Source organism: Desmodus rotundus, chromosome 10, assembly GCF_022682495.2.
Source record: "Desmodus rotundus isolate HL8 chromosome 10, HLdesRot8A.1, whole genome shotgun sequence".
In the NCBI taxonomy this organism is placed as follows: domain Eukaryota; kingdom Metazoa; phylum Chordata; class Mammalia; order Chiroptera; family Phyllostomidae; genus Desmodus; species Desmodus rotundus.
This window is the reverse complement of record NC_071396.1, coordinates 76,313,453-76,334,525: the sequence shown is the minus strand read 5'-3', so window position 1 is coordinate 76,334,525 and position 21,073 is coordinate 76,313,453. Positions and strand designations below refer to the sequence as shown.

The 21,073-nt window shown below is 50.8% G+C and overlaps 1 protein-coding gene across 2 annotated transcripts in view; it reads right to left on the bottom strand.

The window, feature by feature from the left end:
- Positions 1–211: 211 nt before the first annotated feature.
- The window catches only part of CABLES1 (Cdk5 and Abl enzyme substrate 1), a 100,467-nt gene continuing 79,605 nt past the window's right edge, over positions 212–21,073 (bottom strand). For both annotated transcript variants that reach the window (XM_024580173.4, XM_053912853.2), the window contains 4 exons: positions 20,043–20,146; positions 6,083–6,189; positions 4,436–4,643; positions 212–1,071 (listed from right to left, as the gene is read on the bottom strand). In XM_024580173.4, coding sequence (XP_024435941.3) covers positions 931–1,071; positions 4,436–4,643; positions 6,083–6,189; positions 20,043–20,146 — 560 coding nt within the window. In that variant the 3' untranslated portion in view covers positions 212–930. The remainder of the gene's footprint in view (positions 1,072–4,435; positions 4,644–6,082; positions 6,190–20,042; positions 20,147–21,073) is intronic.

The window sequence follows — 21,073 nt, the reverse complement described above, 5'->3', positions numbered from 1 at the left end:
ACGTAGCACGAGAAATGTGCTCAGTGTGCACTCTAACATAGAGCACAGGAATACACACACCACGGAGTGCAACCCCAGCGGTCTCCACGGCGGGAAGGTGCGAAGGTTCAGTATATGCACAAGGTATGATGGGAGGGAGGCACAGAGCGCCACGCTCCACGCCCTCCTGCGAGACCCATCTGACACCGAGAACTCGTTTTTGTCCCGTGGGTAGCAGAAGTAACAGATACACTGTCATAGGCTGAGGGCAGAGGATGTCAGATAATCTGGTACAGAGAGAGTGATCATTATCCAGAGATTATCTAGAAGTGATTGCCGAAGGTCAGCCTGGCTCCGGACCCCAGGGGGAGGTCGGTCAGGTCTGAGGGGGTGCGCTGGCTCTGGGTCGCGGGCTGACGTGGCATCTCAGCCGCACACACTGCCACACTCACTCAGGCACATGCTCCTGGGGGAAGTGCACTTCAACAGCTGATACAAAAATGGATTGGCACGCTCTTTTGACACAGTGAGGGTATCTTTCAAAAGCTTCCCCCCAACTTTGCAAATTGTCTTCCTCTTTCCGCTCTGGAATGTCACACTCTGAGTCGGAGTTGGTCTGCGGAGAAGGTGGCGGACCCCACCTGCAAGGTTTGTGTGCCCGGGAGGAAGGCTGGGGCGGAGATGCTAGGAACCCTTGCCAGTGGAGAGCCGGAGGGCCTCTGTGTGCAGCATGGCTTTCCCCTCCCCTCGCTAAGCAGTAAACAGCTCACAGCTCACCTCTGCTAGCCAGACCGAAGACTCCCTGAAAAGTTTCTGGGGCTGCTTCTACACAAAAACATAGTGTGAGGAAAAGAGTTTGGTATGTTGAGTCTTATTTTTGCATTTCTCGTAGTGAGTACAGCTCCATCGAACTCAGAAGAAGCGGTCCCCGGCCCTCCTCGGGGGCCTGTGCTAGGAACTCTGGACCAGGCGTCTGTAGTGGGGCATGACTTCGTGCTCTGGCAAATGAAGGGCAAATTCCAAGGCCACTAACACTGGGAATTCAAAGGCAATCAGTTCTCGTCTATTCAGCCGGAACTTCTCTTCCAGTTTCTGTAATAGAATAAAAGAAAACCAATAGTATTGTAGCTTTAAAATAAAAATCATAGGCTTTCTCCATATGCAATGTCTCTACCCATCAGCCAGTGAGTGTTTACAGAGAAACCAATTGTGGGCAATACTGTGGAGGAAGAAAGGGAGGCACCAGCCATGCTTCCTGCCCTCAGCCCCACCGTCTGTGGAGTCTCACACACATCCCATGACTTCGCTGAATTTTCCCACGACCTTACAAGGTTGACGTTACACTTATCTCCATGTACAGATGAGAAAACAGGCTCATGAGGCTAAGTGATCTGTCCATGATGACACGGGCAGTAAAGGACAACGCCGAGATTCACACTTAACTGGGGCTCCAACTCTACTGTTACAACCAGGCTATTCAAGCTTTCGACCGAAACCACAGCAAATCTCCTCCGACAGCAGCAATCTCGGGGAAAGTCTGGAACTGGGTGAGCATATTATGTACACACAGCGTGGTCTTTTGTTTGGTACACAAGGACCCTGCCTGAGCGTACCCGTGTGGGCTGAGCACCCAGTGTTCGGCTCTTTGCCTGGGGGCTCCCCTCCTGCTCTGCCTCCCAGGCCCCCCAGCTGTAGGGGTGGCTGGAGTAGGAAGGGAGGAGAATGATTGGAGTGAGAGTGGGCAGGGAAGGCCTTACTTTTGCTATGCTACGTTCTGCTTTGGCTTAAACTCAGCAGTTGGCTTAATAATAAGAGAACCACCTCACTAACAGAGTACTGGTGACTACATTCAGATTATAACTGGGATGGGATCTTGTGTTAATTGCTACAGCAAGTAGGTTGTCAAACCATTATCATTATATGAGGTCTGTCCAGAAAGTAACCAGCCACGTAACATGAAAAATAGAGACGCTTATCGAAGACGACACAAGAAACATTGTACACAGGGCAATGACGCCTCAAAGCAGGCACCTAGAGACCTCACACAGTTCTCCCAATTGCCATCAGCTGCCCCGTCATATTTTCCTGAATCTCATCAACGGCTGAAATCTCTTCCCTTTCAAAGGTGATTTTAGTTTTGGGAAAAGCCAGAAGTCACAGGGCGCCAAATGGGCTATAAGGGGCTGAGTCCCCTGGGTAATTTGATGTTTCACAAAAAAAACTCTGCATGACATGATGCATGAGCAGGTGTGTTACTGTGGTGAAGCTGCCAATCACCAGTGGCCCATAGCTGCAGCCTTCTGAATCATTGATGCAGATTCGTTGCTCTACTCGTCAGTCATTTTGCATGTGGTGGACACACAGTGCACACGCTCACTGAACAGTGTCTACCGCCCCCACTGACTAGTACAGTGAAGTCATCATTGTTCATACATGCGCATTCCAGTCCACTCGCCTGGCTGCCAGGTTACATCGATGTTGTGCAAGCAATTCTTGTTATATTAACAGTGGTTGGACTTTTTCTGGACAGACCTCATACTCGGCATTAATACTATCAGCCTTTGCTGGGTTGTATACTTGACCGTGATTAAATGTGCATAATAAAACTTGTAATTTTTGTGAATATTTGTCACTTCTAAAGATTCATAAGTTTAGCAAATATCTATGTAAAACTATTGATTCTCAGCGTAGATTTGGTCTTGAAAGGTCATCTCCATGTTCTGAAAACTATTTCCTATAAAGCTAGATAACCTGCACCAATTCTTAACATCGGTAAAGTCCTGACCCAAAGAATCTCTTTCTCCCGTTGATGGGTGAATGGATAAACAAAATGTGGTATATACATTCAGCAAAATATTACTCAGCCTCACAGAGGAAGGGAATTCTGATAATACCACAATGCGAGTGGACATTCGGGACGGTATGCCAAGTGAAAGAAACCAGACACAAAGAGGCCAATACTGTAGGATTCCACGTATGTGAGGCACATAGAAGTCAAAATCACAGAGGCAGGAAGTGGAATGGTGGTGGTCAGGGGAGCCGGTGCTTCAGGGACACGGAGGTTCAGTTTTGCAAGACCAGAGGGTTCTGGAGGTGGACGGCTGCGATGGCTGCAAAACATTATGGATGGACTTAATACCACTGAACCATCCACTTAAGAAGAATTAAAACGGTAAATTAAATTCTTATGCAGGGAGTACGTACATTAGCTCCCTTTTCGCTTTTTCTCCTTTGCTACTGAAGACAGCCGCACAGCCAGACACACAGGGCATTGTAGTAGCTGCGTGTTTTATTTTCTGTATTTTGACACTTGAATATTTGGGGAGTGACCCCCATGGTTAGCCAGTTTCTGGAGGAAGTGAACAACTCCCCTGCAAGTACACTTTTCAAGTGTAAACAAACCAACCTAGCATCTACACCCCAGCCACCTACTTACTCTACAGGCCCTCCCTCTCTGGGCCATTGTCCACACGTCCTGATCGCCCAGGGCCAGGGACCAGACAACTAAACGGTCCCTGCACCCCAGGGCGCCCTGAAATTATTGGGCTAGCCAGTCCTAAGCCTGCTTATCCTGCCTTGCCGAAGGCTTCCTGCAGAAACCACGATAAAGCTCCTGCCCATGCGTCTCCCTCTCCCTCTGACCCCTGCCCAACGCCAGTGCTTCCCTGTGTGACCCCATGGCCTGGTGTGGCCCCTTCCTGTGGACTGAATGCTTGTGCCCTCCCCGCCCCCTGCCCCAAATGCACATGCTGACATTGTAACTTCCAGTGTGATGATATTAGGAAGTGGGACCTTCGGGAGGTGATTTCACGTAGAGGGCCTTATGAGCATGAAGTCCTCATGATGTGACTACTGCCCTTATAAGAAGAAACCAAAGTGTGCTCCTCCCTTTCTGCCACATGAGGACACAGGGAGGAGGACGCCACCTGCAAGCCAGGAAGAGGGTCCTCACGAGACACTAAAGTATCAATAGCTGGCACCTTGATCTTGGACTTCCAGCCTCCAGAACTATGAGAAATGAATGTCTGTTGTTTAGGCCGCCCAGTCGATGGTATTTTGCTAAGTGTGGGCTAAGACACTGATCATCTTGGGACCTGGAACCAACTATCTCGGCAGTGGCAACTGTGTCCTAATCTGCTGGCTTCCCAGTAGCTCAAATTTTCTATGAATGCACAGTATTTTGAAACAGGCATTCATAGATTCATCTATGGAGATCAGTATTTCCTTACTGTGACGGGGCTGTCCTTGAAAAGAAAGGGGAAACCCACAGCCTCGCACCAAGAGAAGGCAACCACGGTCACAGGAAGCCAAGGTCTGCTGAGCCAAAGTGTCTGCTGGACGCTCTGTGGGTCACACCACCCACGCGACCCCTTGCCATCAGTGGTTTCTGTGGCTGCGAGAACAACATGGGACTGGAGCGTGGGCAACCCCAGCCATCAGGACACGGGCCACTTACATCAATTAGATGTTTGACTTCATGCTTCTTGAGGTCACTTCCGATTTTGGCTGCTAACAGCACACATGCTCCAGCACAAAGTTTCCGGTTCTGTTTGTTTAGCTTTCCCTTGAGGGCGAGCTTCTCGAAGTAGACAAAGGCCATGGCCACCGTGGGCTCCTCGAGGCCACAGTCCTCCTGAGCAAGCTTCCGCATCTCTCGCTTCAGACTAGAGAAAGACAGGAAGGAGGGAAATCTTATTAGAACTTGGAGTTTCAGGGGACCCGAAGAAAAAGCCTACTTCATCTGGCAAGCATTTCCGTTCTCATTCCCAGAAGGGTGATGCGGAATGGGACTGAATCCCTGTGAGTGAGACAGTTATGTAATGTGTGAGGGACAGACTCAGGTTGCTGGGGCGTCAGACTCTTCCCACTGGTGACGTTGTATAGACCCTGCCGACGTGGGACACGGAGGACCACCCTGAACCCTAGTGGGTGTCTGAGGGTCTCCCTGGAAACCTGGAGAGCTGTCCAAAATGAAAGAGGGCAGCTGTAAAAGGAACTACGGTCATTCCAGGAGACAAACACAGACATAAGTTAGGCACGGGTGTCAGCCTGCCGAACATCGGTTATGTTCGTTCCTTGCATCAGGAGCAGTTAGGAGAAGGGTCCGGCTAAGAGCACAACCAGGGTGCTTAGGAAAGCTGCCGAGTGAGTGGACGAAGTGTGAATACTTCATTTTCCTTATGGCTTTGACTTCTGAAACCAAACACGCCAGAATCAAATCAGTATTAAGACACATGTGCTCATACATGTTGGCACATATTCCAACCTCATGTTGCGGTATACAGTCTAGCCCCTATTCAAACACACACACACACACACACACACACACACACACTGCTGGCCTGGTGTGCAGACACCACAAGCCAGGCTATCTCTGGTCTAGCCCCTATTCTTTCTCTCTCTCTTTCTCTCTCTCTCTCTCTCTCTCTCTCTCTCACACACACACACACACACACACTCTCTCTCTCTCTCTCTCTCTCTCTCTCTCTCTCTCTCTCTCTCTCTCTCTCTCTCTCTCTCTCTCTGCTGGCCTGGTGTGCAGACACCACAAGCCAGGCTGTCTCCGGCCCGGCCAGGCCCGTCCTCAGGACCACGCAGACGTGAGTGACCACACTGTGGACCCAGTCAGCCGTAGGGGAGACGTGGTGACTGTGCTTTGGCTGGTTTGCCGATGCTGGAAGATAGGGCTTGGCTATCACTTCTGGGCAGATGATTGTGGGTAGAGTTATCTCAAACCCTCCGATACCAACTCTTTTCTCTTGTTTTGTCTACATGTGAGAAGGCAGGGAACCCACTGTTCGCTATTCTCTCCAAGTTTCCGATTACATAAATCTTACTGAACTGGCGAGCTGCAGATAGTGTGGAATGATTCTTGCACTGAAGGCACCTCCCGCAGATCCCTGTCAGCTCGGGTCCAGAGATCGGCTTCTGCCCTGCTGCCCTGGGCTCCCACATAGAGGCACCAAACAGCCAGCATCTCGTGGGCCTCGTTTTGCTGAACGTGCCCATATTTCACTTGAGCCATCATACAAAGCATGAGTTTAAAGTGTACTGGGAGAGGGGAGTGAAGGGCAAGTTCAAGTGGATGCCCACCCCCACATACCTCCTTATTTTGCTGAGTGTTAACTTAATGTGAGGAAACTTCTCCTTGAAGGTCTCGTTCATGTCTTTCTTGAGGTCTGAGGGCTTCACGTAGTCGATTACTGTGGTCTGTAACAGATCAGGCAACAAGGTCACTCCTTACAATAAGGATGCTGGGCAATAATTATGGGCAATTTATGGCCAACGGGTGCCTTCCAATACCACCATGCAAAGGGGAGCCCAGGAGAGCTCCACAACAAGGGTTCTGCTGAGTCCTGGAGCCTGAACAAGGCCATGGACTCTGGGGGCTGAGGGAAACCAAATCCCTGCTCTTAGCAGGACCTGGTGACATTTAGAGACACTGGCCTCTCGACCTTCATGGGTCAGTGCCTGGCAGGGAGGGGGCCCCCCGTTCAGCTCCCATGGTCCAGCCCGTCCTTCACACTGCAATCTGACTCACGCAGATTTGGGTGCAACCTGCACCTGACCGCCACCAGTCGTCCGGCTGCGGGAGGCTTATTTAATGACCCCAAAACTCAGTTCCACATCCGCAAAAGGAAAACAGGAACAGCGCCTCCTTCGTGTGGCTCTTTCAAGGGCCACATGAGAAGTGCTCTGTGTAGTGTCTGGCACACAGCAAGTACTCAACAAATGTTAGCTTTTTTTTTTTTTTTTTAATTGTGGGAAAACACACATAACATAAAGCTTACCATTTTAACCACTTTTAAGTGTGCCAATGTCATTAGGCACATTCACATTGAGCTCCCATCACCACTGTCCGTCCCCGGAGCTGTCGTCGTCCTCGCACAACTGAAACTCTGTACCCACTAAACAACTCCCGTTCCCTCCCTCAGTCCCTCCTGCACCCACCAATCTACCTTCTGCCTCCATCATTTTGACTCTTCTGGGTACCGCAAACAAATGGAATCATACAGTGTCTGTCCCTTAGTGGACTGGCTTACTTCACTCAGCATAACGTCCTCAAGGATCATCCATGTTACAACGTCTGTCAGAATTCCCTTCGAGACTGAACAGTATTTCATGGTATGTATATAATGTTAGCTGCTATTAATAGTCACTTAATTCTGAGTTTCCTCTTCGTCCCGTCCCTTTCTAATTCTATCCATCCTCCATGACCAGCTTCTTGGAGCCCTTTCTGAGAACTCTGGTCTTCCCTGCTCCTCTCTGCCTCACCCGGTTAACTCAGAATTAGACACAGTTCCTGGTGGGGAGCACACCTTTCAAGGGCTGAGGCTAAAGCGATGCCCCATCTGGCTGGCTGTAGGCAATGACAAAGCAAGGAGAAATGGCAGATTCTGAGAAGGGCCGTTCCCATGGCAGCCACCACCACCGGCCTCCTCTTGGGCAAAGCCTGGCCTGCTGTAGAAGGCGCATCAAAGATTTCCTCAAGAAGTCAGGGGCTTTCCGTGCACACCCACTTTCAGCAGACCTTTGGTTGGACACGATTTAGAAGAGGCACATGGAATGCCTCTGGCGTTCGTTAATGACCAAGACCAGGGAAACAGTCTGCATGTCCAAACTCCCGCTGATCTCAATGGCACCTTCCTGGCTTTTCTGGTGAATGAAGGCAAACAGCAGTACTAACTCAAGTGATTCCACCAAAGTTGTTCAGAGCTTCCCCAAATTCTGGGTAGAGGCGGACGTGGTGAGTGCAACGCCTCACTTCTTCCTTGGAGCTGGGCTCTTTTAGGCCCGCTCAGGAAGGAGCTCTCTGAGCTGGGCGGGGCTGTGTGGTGCTGGCACCTGACTGACCAGGAGCAGAGAGGGGGCAATGCCCCATGCAGCACCGGCGTGCGGACACATACATGTGCACACATGTGTGAGTGCTGCTCTGCCGGGAGTGGGGGGAGGGGGCGCATGGGATTTCACAGAGCCACTCACCACCAAGGTCCAGCAGAGTGGATGCCTCCACTGTCTTCCAAGGTGGACCTGTTGCTCTTCCCACTTTTCAAAACAGCTCTAGTTCATCTCAAGCAAATATCCCCCCTGGGTGAATAGGATGTAAGATTCTTCACGCAGGAAACAGGCGGCAGGATGGGGGAACCACATCTTACACACTTACTTCAAGTTGGCCCATCTCTCAGTCAGTCAATTCCTAAATAGCCAGCACCTCTTCCCCTCTCTCCCACCCCTGCCCACTTCCAGACGCCCTGGACTCCCAGAGACGGCCTCCTCCTGCTCCCCCTGTGCTGATGGAGGTCACGAGGTGTGCAATGATGGGAGAAGGCTCAGGCAAAGGGTTGAGGGCCTCCATTGAGGTCTGAGGCCCTGGGAGCCCCAAGCAAGGATGTCTGGGGCAAAGGGGGCTGCGTGCTTGCTCCCTGAGGCAACCACAGTTGCTCTGCTTTTTTCTGTCTTATATTTAGATACATGCAACTCTTCTCTTCAAAGAAGGCTCCTGCAGCCAAAAATTTTTTTGCAAATGCCACCCCACCTTACAGACAAGGAAAGAGAGGGCCAGAGAGCCGAAGAGGCTGGCCGGGGAACTCAGCAGGCGGGGGCAGGGCCAATGCTGAGCCTCAGGTCTCCCAGGTCACACGCCCACTGCCTTCTGCCTTCCTCTTCTTCATCAGATTGAAATGAGCAGCGGAGAGCAGGGTCAGGGTGATGATCAGAGGCTCCCACTCCAGCACATCGGTCACCTCTGAGAAACTAGCTTAACTTCCCTGAGGCTCACCTTTTTCTCCTCTGCACAGTGTAAGAACACCTGACAGGGCTGTTTTATATGTTTATCTTGAGGATCAAACAGTACAGAATGTACCTAAAGGACACTGGAGAATGTTATCGAGAGCATCACAGGGGAAGACGGCAGCAAGCTGGGCTCGGCTCCAGTCCCACTGAGCCGGTGTCTGATGTGGGGCCCTGCTACCCGCGCCATGAAGTTGCCCAGGTGATTTTTTATGTGAATCAGATCTTCCTTGTCTGGCTAACAGCCACCCACTTCTGCAGGATCATCTTCCCTACACCCTGGGGGTCAGGATGCCCTCCAGTGACTCCCCTATATACGGTTTGGGTATCTGACCCCCATCCAGGATGCTCTCTGTACCTCCTGACTCCTTTGCAGCTAGGGTTCCAAATACAACCTCAATTCTTCCCGCCCAGTGTACCAGCGTGAGAAGGCAGAACTGAAGCAGAGGTGGCGCTTCTGCTGTTTGGTGGCTACGAGGAGAAGTAGCAGGAGTCCTGGCGCCCTGGGCGTCCACCTTGCAGGTGTGAACCACGGCGGGGGCAGCTTCCTGACCGGGAGAGGCACCGTTGCCTCCTCTGGAGCTGGGGTCTGGTGCAGCCCCCCTGGTGGCCTGGCTCTGCAGCATGGCGTAGGGATCATTCCTGGCTGTTTCTTCAGCCTTTCCAGTGACTCCATGAGCTATTCAGTACTCATATGTAATAACCCCCTTTCTTCTTAAGTTAACCCCGGGGGATGCCGTGTGACTGATGCACACGGAACTTTCCTTGATGGCACTTCCACTATCATGACTGTGCCCCACTGGGAAGACATGGGGTATAGACAGAGCTTCTGATTCTCCTAAAGGCACCGATGTCATCAGTTCACCGGGGTATGACGTCTTGGCCCAGGGCCCTCACATGCTACCTCCTGACCAGTTCTTACTTTTGACTGGCCTCGTGAGCACCGACAATGCAGCTTGGGCTGCAGCCCTGGAGATGGGGCAAGGAGGGCTCAGGCCCAGCCCGGGCCTTGCAGGAGACTTATTCCTGTGAGTAGCCTCATCCTGGCCCTTTAGGGTATGAACCTGGGGCCACTTTTTCTGACAGAGGGATGAATGGACACATATGTCTATTTCCAGAGTGGACCTAGAGAGGGTGGTAGAGAGACAGTTAGTGAGATGATGCTCCATGGCAGCTTTAAGGATGGCCAAGCCCTCAAGTTCATCTTCTAAATGACAGAATTCTTCTGGATCCCAGCTCGCTGTCCAGAGGTATGAAAGTGGCATTCTGCGACCCTGTCTATGTGGACTTGCCAGCCACAGGGCCACGTCCTTGCGACCGCTCCCAGCACCGAGTACAAGGCCTGCTGGCAGGCTGATCATCCTCTTTCTTATCCATTTGGCTGTCACCTGGCCACTCTTTTGAGTCTTTCCTAAACTAGCTACAGTACAGTTTGCGGTGGGAGTTTCTGCAAACCTTTATCTTGCTGTCAGGGCTTCCCATTTCCTGACCTCCAAGTGGCCAGCGGCCCTGGACTCCTTAGCCTTCACGGGGATGAGGCAGAGAAGGGGCCCCATCAGGGAAGCTGCTTCCAGCTGGGCCCAGCCTTCCCAGGGTGGCTGCTTTGGGAAATCCAAGGGCATCTGGAAAAAGAGGCTGTCCATGCTGACTGCTTGCTGGAGGCTTGCTGCTGCTCATACCTGAGGCCAGTGTGCCATAATACCTTGTATTGTTTGCTTACACCTATTTTGGGAGTAAGGTAGATTGGCTACTGGGGCAATAAAAGGTTGGAGGTACATCGTGGATGGCAGTCTGAGCGCCTTAGGCTGGTGAGAAAGTGGAAGTGGTTGTATCAGTTTCCTGCAGCTGCTGTAACAAAGTACCATGGACTGCATGGTTTCCACAACAGAAACTGATTCTCTCACAGTGCCGGAGGCTAGAGGTCTGAGATCAAGGTGTCAGTGGAGCCACACTCTCTCTGAAGTCTGAAGATTACAGAAGGCTTCCTTGCTCGTGCCCAGCCTCTAGTGGTCCCGGGCAGTCCTTGGCTTGGAGATGTAGCACTGCAGTCTCTGCCTCTGCCTCTGCCTCGCCTGGGCTTTCCCTGTGTGTCTGTGTTCATAGCCTCTTCTCCCCGTGTCTTCCTGTCAGGACCCCAGCCCTATTCCCTACTTTAGTATGACCTCATCTTAACTAATTTGTACCTGCAGACACCCTATTTTCAAATAAGGTCACATTCTGAGGTATTGGGGGTTAGGACCTCAACCATCTTTTTGGGGGGACACAATTCAACCCCCAGCAGTGGTGCCAGCTTATAGTGGTGCTGCTATGTGGCCATCTTGCACTCGGACCAGCCCGGCCTGGCCCCAGGGAGCAGGTTTTGGCCTTGGTCTTGGCCTTGGTCTGAGGGCACACTTTTCACATTTCTTCTTTCCTGACCCCTTTGCTTGCTGAGACAGATCTTCCTTCAGTCTGTTTTTTGTCTCTACTTCTCTGGGCGGAACATCCCAGACTCTGGAGCCTGACCCCTGGCTTAAACCCTGGCTCTGCCATACAGTAGCTGGACAGCCTGGTATAAACTGCTTAGGTTCTCTGTGCCTCAGTTTCTTCACCTGGCTTCTCCATCATCCACTTTATGTCGACGACCAGAGGGCACAGGATCTGCAGGGCTGCTCCAGGCCCTACTCACACTCAGCGGCACGGGTACACAGTCAGGGCAGCTGAGGGCGCAGCCCCCAAAGCGACAGCCTGCCCCAGGCCCTGGCTCAGGCACAGTCTCACACACACCCTGAGCCTGGAGCCCACTGCCGCATACCAGCCCCATCCGGGCCAGACTCTGGGCGTTGGAAGAATCACCCTGAGCCCCGGGCCACACCTGATTCAGGCGGGTTCCAGAGGGAACGACAGCCCTTGCTGTGCTCAGCTGCAGTTCTCTCTAAGAAACGCTTTCTGGAACAGAGCAGCCACGACTCTTCGGCATGGTCCTCTCTGCCTTGAGGGCCCTAGGACATTCCCTACCAGCTTCCGGAGAGAGCGTTGTGGGATTACTCCGGGCTCCTGGCCACTCCTTCATTCTGGCTTGAGACAGAATGAATTAAAAGCGAGGCCACTGCTTTTTCCTAGATCCCCCTCAGTCTAATTGTACAGTTTATAAAGACTGGCCATGCCAAGAACTCGCCAGTGGACTCATGTCACTATGAATCAAAGCGCTAGTAAACAGGCTCTAGTTCCTTCCTGGCTTGGGACAGACTGAGTGACCATTGTTTTTGACGCCACCTAATTCCAGGCTGTGAGATTTGCCAGGTACAAGGCTACTTGCAGCCCGGCAGTGGCCGGCACCTGGGCCAGGCTGTGTGATGGACGGGCAGCTCCATCCCCGCTTGTGTTTTCACAAAGGGAGCCATTCTGTGCTTGTGGTGAGAGGTCACTTAAATGAGTTTCTTCGAGGCTGCCGGCTGCAGGAAAGCTGTGTGTGCACAGCTGTGTAAAGGGGAAGAGGGAAAGACTGGCTGAGAGGAGACTACCAAAATGCAGAGTGTCCAGAGAGACGCAACAGAGAAAGGAGCCCCACCGGCCAGCCTCGCTGCAGGCAGAGTTAGGAAAAGAAGGGCCAACCTGGGCGCGGATCCCTCTGAGATAACAGGAAAAGATGGTAAGACCACGACTGTCTACCACATCTATTGCGGAGACACTGAGACATCCTTTGCCCTAAAAACAAATAGAGGTTTGACTTATCCGGAGACTAGGAAGGGGGCCTCCACAGAACTGAACTCAGGCCCCACCCTGGTCCATGGCAACAGTACCCATGCTGAAAAGTGAAGGCATTTTGGGCTGCGGCAGGGTTTCAGTGGGAGGGGTTGGGGTCAGTGAGGAGAGAACTGAGGCCACAGGTGCGGGAAGGGGGGCAGTGGTCGGGAGGTACACAGACCCTAATAACAGTGGAGAACAATGAGGGGCTCAGAGCTGACAGGTTGCTAATCTGATTTGAACAGAAACAACATAAAAGGTACTTCTACCTTGGGGCCTGCTTAGTCTCTCCTCCTTCCTTCCCCACGTCTTCCTGGGAATTCTTATGAGCAGCTCTGAACAGGTACAAACTTGCTGTAGACTCTGCTACTGTCCCCCTCTGGGTCAGAGGGGTCCCTGGCAGGAGGAACATTCCAAAGGAATGCTCCAGTGCCTGGAGCCAGCAGGGAGCCCAGGGGCAGGCAGGCAACCTCCCTAAACCTTTGTTTCCTCACCAGTGGAAGGAAGGAGGGAGCTAAGACAGGGATCTTTGCGGCTCCTTCCAGCACCAACAGCCACCGAGCAGCCAGAGCTAATCTGCTCCTGACGCACCTGTCTGGCATCCACCGGGCTCCGAGCTCAGAGCTCAGCGAGGCACTGGGAAAACAGATGTTACACGCTCCACAAGGTAATTAAGCAGAGCAGAGACCCTCGACCAAATCTACCTAACCACGAACAGCTGGGCATTTTGGCTGTTCTGGGCATTTAATCCTTTTCCCTCAGAGGACAGTAAATCACAAGGAAACGATGGGAATGGGCAGACCGCCTGTGCAGGCGGGGTCGCACTTCGTATTATTTCTACCCACCGGGTTCCAAATACAGAATCCTAGATTCGCTCTCCCTCCCTTCTCCTCAGGGGAACAGTTTTTCAGTTTCCTTCACTGAAATAAAACTGAGAAGAGAAACACAAGAAAAACTGCCTCTGCTTCAGGCTTTTACATGACCATGTGGATTTAACAGGTGATGCAAAGGGCGTTCACAGTTTCAGATATTTGTCACATGTTTACCCGGCGCTACGAACACTGCTGGAGTCATCTCTCCACACACCTGAGAAGCTGCTGGGTGAATGTGGCCCGAGCTCACACACACCTAGACAGCACTTAGATGCACATTTTAAAAGAAGTCATCACTTGGCGAGGATGTGCCTATCGACTTCTGAAAGGAGGGGGAGAAACATTCATGTGAGAGCGAAACAACTACTGGCCGCCTCCTGCATGCACCCTAGTCGGGGATCAAACCCACAACCCAGGCACACTGCCTGGCAGAAATCGAACCTGCAACTCCTTGGTGTAGAGGACGACACTCCAACCAAGTGGGCCACCCTGCCAGGGCTGGGTGCACTTTTAAAGGTGTGCTTCTTAAATGGTGGGCTCGGAGCATGAGCCCATGAACTGTGTATGAAGGGTCATGTTAAAAATTACAAAAATGATTATAAAAAATCTGAGACAGATTCAAAGAAAAGGAGCAGATACTGCAACATCTTGGGTAAAATTTAAAGCTAACATTTCATTTTGTATTATTTTTACAAGGAAAAGGTGATTTAAAAACCCACCACAATACTGAAGCACGCTACAACACAGATCAACAGTACAGTATGAAGCCAGACAAAAGACCACATAGTGTGTGATTCCATGTTTATGAATGTCCAGGGCAGACGCATCTATAGCAACAGAAAGTAGGTTAGTGGTTACCTAGGGCTTACAGGGGGAGGACTAAGGGTATACGGGGCTTCTTGTGGGGATGATGAAAACGTCCCTTGTAATCAATGGTGGTGATGGTTGCATACCTTTTTGAATATACCAAAACCTGCTGAATTGTACACTTTAAAAAAGTGAATTGTATGATATGTGAATTGTATCCAATGAAGCTGTCAACCCCTCCAAAAAAAAAAAAAAAGCCAACAGAAAAAAACCCACCCTAATGCAGTAAGGTATTTCAGGCACTTTATTTTTAACACACCAAAAGCCGGCAGGCCTCGAAGACCCTGCCACTCAGCTCCTGTGCAGGTGCTCAGGGGACTGTCCCTGGTGCTGGGGCAGTGCCAGAGCCCTTTCAAGTCTCAGCAGGGGCCTGGTCTACCCATGGAGCTTTTGTCACGTGGTGTGACTCTTCTTCACAAGGGTCTCCTGAATGGAATAAACATCATGCACCTCAAAATCTGAGAGCCCTGGAGGGAACCTTGCAAGGGAGGGCCCTGCAGGGGCTCAAGCTGCTTTCGCTTCTCAATAAACCTGCCCTGCAGACAGGTAAATAAGTGCTTCCATCCGTAAGACAGCTTCCAATGAAAATGAAGCATGCAGGAGCGGGGAAGGGCAGAGTCCAATCACCCACCATATGGTAAGTTGAATTGTCTTCTTTTTATTGTCTTCTATTTCCCTCTGCTCAGCATCTCACACTGTGCTGAAAAATTAAGTTCTAAGATCTGTTCCCACAACACTGGGGAGGTATGGGGTAGAAAGAAGGGCTTTTCTATGAGTACTTAGATTGTAATATTAAGTGAATTGAAGAACAGGCACTTTATTATGGAGAGCAGTCCAAGAGATGTCCTCTCGAGATTTATGCACCTATAGATGTCAGAAAGGCTGGTAGTCAAGTTCCCTTCTGTCAAAACAGTTCGAGAGGGATTTCTTCTTGGGAAAGGAAGTTTTGTTGACATTCTTTCAGTCAGTGCTTTCACTCATTTTTCTCTTCTTAATTGCTTTCTGCACCCATAAAGCGGGGGAAGAAACCACAACCGACTTTGGCTGCCAGGCTCTAATGATAAATAACCAGTCTGTAGTGAAACTTTAATTACAAGCCGGGCGGCACACGAAGCAGGCAGCGTCCGGGTCCGAGCCTCCCCTCCCTCACTGCCCGAAGAACGCGGTCATTAGCGAAGGCCCTGCAAGAACCTGCATGCAGCCACATCTGCTCATGCTCTGTGCTCACCTTCTAGAAACTCTGAGGCCAAAACCACAGGGGCTGTGACAATTTGGTCTCCATACCTGCCCTAGGATATTTTTTTGTTGTTCAAAAGGACACCTTTGCCTTTCCACAGGGGCTAACAGTGGGAGTCACCTGCATGGCTCAAAGTCAAAAAGTGTGATGCGAACTATACTGCCAGGCCAACTTTAAAGGGCTGACACAAACTGTGTGAACGACAGGCTCCATTCTGAGTCTCAGGGAAATGTTCACCTCTGGAGCCCTCCCACTTTAAGGCATGCCCCAACCTTTCATCATATACTGAGAACAAACATGAATGAAAATACACGTCCAGCGACATCCTGGCTGGTTAACATCACCCACACTATGACTCAGAAAGCCTGCTCCTAGGTATTTATTTGCCTAAGAGAAATAACAATACGTGTCCACAAAAAGACTTATACAAGAATGTTTGTAGAAGCAATATTCATTGTATCCCTAAACTGGAAACAACCTAAATGTCCACTAACAGGACAATGGATACGTAAACTATGGTACAGCCATAGAAAGAAATCCTACTTAGCAATTAAAAAAACCTCACTGATACAAGCCACATAGTGAATCTCAGATAGTAAGTCATGTGGAAGAAGATGGACCAAAACAATGAAAGAGTACACAGTATATGATTCCATTTATATGAAGTTCTAGAATAAGCGAAACTAATCTATGGTGGCAGAAGCCAGAACAGCTGTTGCCTTTGTGGGGAGGGGGTGAAAGCCAAAGGCGATGGGCAGAAGGGAACTTTCTAAGGGGATAGAAATGTTTTCTATCTTGCTCAGAAAGGAGGTTACAAAATTCGTGGAACTGTACGCTTACAATGAGTGCATCTGGCTGTATGTAAATTACACCTCAATATGAAAAGAAAAATAAATGGCTGCAGCAGGATTTGATGGGGTGAAAGGGCTAGCTCATCATTTTCAGGGTCGGTTGACTCTGCAGAGGCCGCAGGGACAACTCAGACCCTAAAATTCCACAGCTACGGGACAACCCAACACACCAGACAACAGCCCTGGTTTTCAGGCTTGAGGCCTCCACTGGGCTGGCCAACTTGGGCTGCCCTGGGGGCCTAGGAAGACAGACAGAAGCAGCAGGACCTCAGCAGACTCCTCGTGCTGCGTAGACAGTCCCTCTGAAACCAGCAGGCCACACTCTCCCCAGTCTCCAAGCAAAGGTCTCAGCGGGGAACCCCAAGAGGGGCCTGCACAGGCTCCACATGGGCCAGATGCCCACCTGCAGGGGGCGCCCTGCCAACAATGAAGGTTTGCACCCCAGTGGAGTCTCTGAGCTAGGTCTGCCTGGGCAGATGTAGGGCCAAGATGTACCACTAACCCTCAAAGAGGGCCTTCAACAGCCTGGGCTGAATAATCTGCCATTCTTTCTGTCCACCTTGGCTGTCAGTGCCTACTATAAGTGCAGCTCCCTGAACCTGGGGTTGGGATAGTGGGGACAGTTTGTCCGGATCATCATTCTACAGGTCTGACTTTCCGAGTGTGTGTGTGTGTGTGTGTGTGTGTGTATACACACAGAGGGAACGGCAGGGACTTTTACTGTTAAAGGTATCGGTTTTACACAGTCAACCTCTTTCACACTTTGAGGTCTCACACACGGGCTCTCCGGGGAGGCCCAGCAGGGCCACTCCTCAGCAGTCAAGTTCAGGGCCCTTTCCTCAGAGGAGCCTTCCTGAGGCCCATCGTCAGCCTCCAACCCACCCCTGTCAGCTCCTGCATGGCTACATCTTCTCGTGACAACAGTGGTTTCTCTACTTGTTTACGGCCAGGCTTCTCCACTCACTACGAGGTTGAGGAGAACGGGGACTATCGCTGGTATTATCTGCACTGCATAAGGAAGCACCTGGCCAGGCACACAGTAGGGCCTCAGTTAGTACCCACTGAAAGGACAAATTCTGTACCTGCTACCCAATACAAAATAAAGCAAGCAAACAAACAAAACCCCCAAACTCTTCCCCCTACAAGTTCAATGTAAAATGCATGTGAAACAGCCCCGTGCTCCATGCCTGCTTATAGAGAGGAGGTCTCCTGGGAGCAGGTCTGAGGTTCTTTGTAACATGTGGCACGCACGTCAGTGACTCCGACAAGAATGCTCAGAAGTGGGCCTCTTACATTTCTCAATGTGCCAATATCTATGGCCAAAAGAGAAGGAGATGCAGGTCTTATGGAGCTGACCAGGCGAATGCAGTTGGTGAGTAATTTCATTCTCTAAAAAATGGACTATTATAGGATGCACAGGCTGTAGATTCAATGAGGAGAAATGAAAATTGACCTGCGTGGGGACATAAAACAAGGAGGACAGGACGTATATGCTGACTTGGCCAGTCATCCAACACGCCGTCCCCGGAGGAGAAACTACCGTGTGCACAGGTGCACACGTGTGCACTGTGGCCCGGACCCTTGAAGCTCACAGTGAAATATTTTAAAGAAAAAAAAAACAAAAACAAAACCAAGACGTGGCACCAGCCTGACACCAGGCCTGTAAAAGGAGGGGTCGGAGTTACCACCGCACATAGCCCATCTATGGTGGGGGGACAAGCTCCCCACCAAACCTCAATGTCAATAAAAAATACTGTGCTTTCTTATTCTCCTGGGTACCTGGAAATCTGTTAAACTGCTGACCCCAAGAATCATTTTCAAGTCCTTCTGAGGTCGGCAGTTCTGCCGCTGAATGCTGCGGGATGTGGGATCCAGACGCCAAGGGGGAAACGCTCTGAGCCAGGAGTTCTGGCCTCCACACCCCACTTCCTGTCTGTCAACGGTGACAGCCTCACTCGGGCTCCCTGAGCCACAGCTTCCTGCCCGAGTTACTTAATAAATAAAGTGAACTTTGATAAATAAAGCCGTGAGCATAAAGAATCCTTCTTCTTACACGAGTCATGACCTTTCAGTTGCTCCTTCCTTAACATTAGGGTGATGATTCTGGTATTTATTAACGCTTATTATGTGCTAGCTTACGTAAACAAGCTCTGTTTAAAAAAAATAATAATAAAATAAAGTAGCCCTGGCTGGTGTGGTTCAGTGGATTGAGTGCTGGCCTGCGAACCAAAGGGTCACTGGTTTGATTCCCTGCCGGGGCACATGCCTGGATTGTGGGCCAGGTCCCTGGTGGGAGGCGTGCAAGAGGCAACTGATTGATGTTTCTCTTGTACATCGATGTTTCTCTCCCTTTCCTTCTCCCTCCCTTCCTCTCTCTCTAAAAAGTAAATAAATAAAATCTCTTAAAATTTTTTTTTAAAAAAAGAAGTAAATAATCTCACAGGTCACAAGTGGAAAAAAAAAAAACTATCCATGGCTCTGGTTTTGCTTTCTGAGTTAGCATCTGGGGAATGAGGATGGGACAGTGAGGAAAAGGAGGCAACTTAAAACTATATGCCTTTGGTAATTCATTCTGACCCAATGTGGCACATCAGAGAGACCCCTGAGCTATTTGCCACGTTTCAAGAGGATATATGCTGAAAGTAACTAGCCAGGGCTCGAGTTCGGCCTGGTGTTTCTCTGATGTCAGCTGCTTGCCAAATGTCCCAGGAGGACAGAGGCTGGAGGGCGGACCCCCACTGGTGAGAAGTCTCAGCTCTGACTGAGTGTTCAGGTGCCTTTTGAGCCCATAGGGTTGGGTCCCATTCTGGCTTCTGCAGACAGAAGAGCTAATCACAGCAAAAGGACCCTGTGCACACTGCTGGGGCTGGGGCTGCTGAGAACAGCATAGGCTGGGGAGGGTCGAGGGAGCCAGATGAGATGTTTTCAGCCGTGCCCACCTGGCAGGGAGGCGGTGGGGCATTCTGGGTCCATGCTGTCCCACCTGATGTCAGGTGTGGCAGGCCCGGGGCAGCAGGTATCCCCACAAGCCCCATTCTCCTCTTCTCCCACAGCATCCCGGGCTTGGCCTGCCACAGAGCCAGGGCAAGTCTGCCCTAAGAAAGTACACAGGGCTCTGCCAGGCTCCATCGATGTCTGGAGAGACAGCAGCCCAGACTGGTGGGAAACAGTGGTCGGCCAAAAGCAGAAAGCAAAATGACACGGAGGGAAAAACAGGAAAAGACCAAGAAATAAAAACAGCAAGGAAAGGTTTTGCATATAACACCCACAATGTCCTACTTTCACTTTCCCAGGAGACAATTCTGTCATCCTGAGCCCAGTGCCAAACGTTTGTTCAGAGTGCATGTAAAGGCCTACACTTACCGAGGAACGCCACAGAGCTGAACCTGGACTCGGCGCTGCTGGTGATGTCTCAGGTCTCTCCTATCGGGGGGTCTATGGGTGTACCTGCCTGGCAAGCCCCCTCAAAGGCAAGGGTCCCTGACCCTGGGCTGGTAGCTAATGTGACGATGCAGACCAGGCTACCAGCGGAATCCCGGATGAGCAGCATGCTAGTGAGGACTGAACAGTCCTCAAGAAGGTCTCCAGGCTGAGCAGTGATTAAACAAGCCCCTCAGTCCCAGGCAGAGCAGCTGTCTGTTAAGACACGCATGCCACCTCCAAGCTACTCCCCGCAGGATGAGGGGCGAGCAAACCAATCAGCTGTCCATCGTTACTCACCATGTACGAAGGGAAGATCAGGACCCGTTTGTGCTTGCCGCAAGGCCACTGGGGGTCATCCAGGAGATTTGGGTCGTAGTCCATAAAGTCTCCCAGGTCACTGCCTAAAGATCACATGCAAAGTGATAATTAGGAGCCCCAGGCTCTCCGAAGCAGAAGCAGCTGGGGGAATGCCAAGGACAGAGTTAGAATGAAGAAAGGCTGCCTTCGGGGCATTTAGCTCAGAGTCACAGTCAAGGTAGCTTGCTCTGACTTTTAGTAGATGCCTCTGCATGCCAATGAAGAGACATCCTCCCCCAAAAGGGTTCACCACATCCTTAACATTAAGACTTTTTTTTTTCCATTTTAGAAAATTATGTGTTAATCTCCCTGACCTGGGAGAGCACAAAACCTCACAGAGCATGAAAAATGCAAGGAATGCTCACAGATTACAAAATGTGGCCCCGAAAAGGCTCATTGTCTAAACCTGCATGCAGGTCCATTAGTAGCTGAGCCATGTGAGAAGCACATTTTTGGTGTGGATGCTCCTGGACAGACTACTGTGTCCACATAAACACAAACCAAAGCAGGCGCCAACGTGAACAGCTGTGAATGACCTGAGGCAGCTGGAGCTGAGGACAGTGCTCCCGAACTCGGCGCCAGGACAGGCCTAAGGGACTTCACGTTCACCTGGAATTTCTCTGAGAGCAACAATACTGCTTTATAAAGAGCTTTTTCCCTCATGCCAATTCTTCCAAAGCTTTGTAGAGGCAAAGCTAGAAGCATTCAAAGTCTTCCTCCACCAGCCAGGTTAGCTCACCCACTGAGAATCAGAAGGGAAGTTCTCACACAGGGTCCTGGGTTTTCTGGCCCAATTATCTGAAGACAAGCCAAACCTGAGCACTATGAAAATGTGCGCAAGAAGCAGGCGGCTAGTGAGATGAGTGGCCCAAGCATTGCTCCTTGTGGGAGCTCAGGGGATTGGCGACTGAGGCATGGCATTAGAGAGATTGCCCTGGGGCCCGGCTGTGAGCCTGCACGGCCTGAAGTCG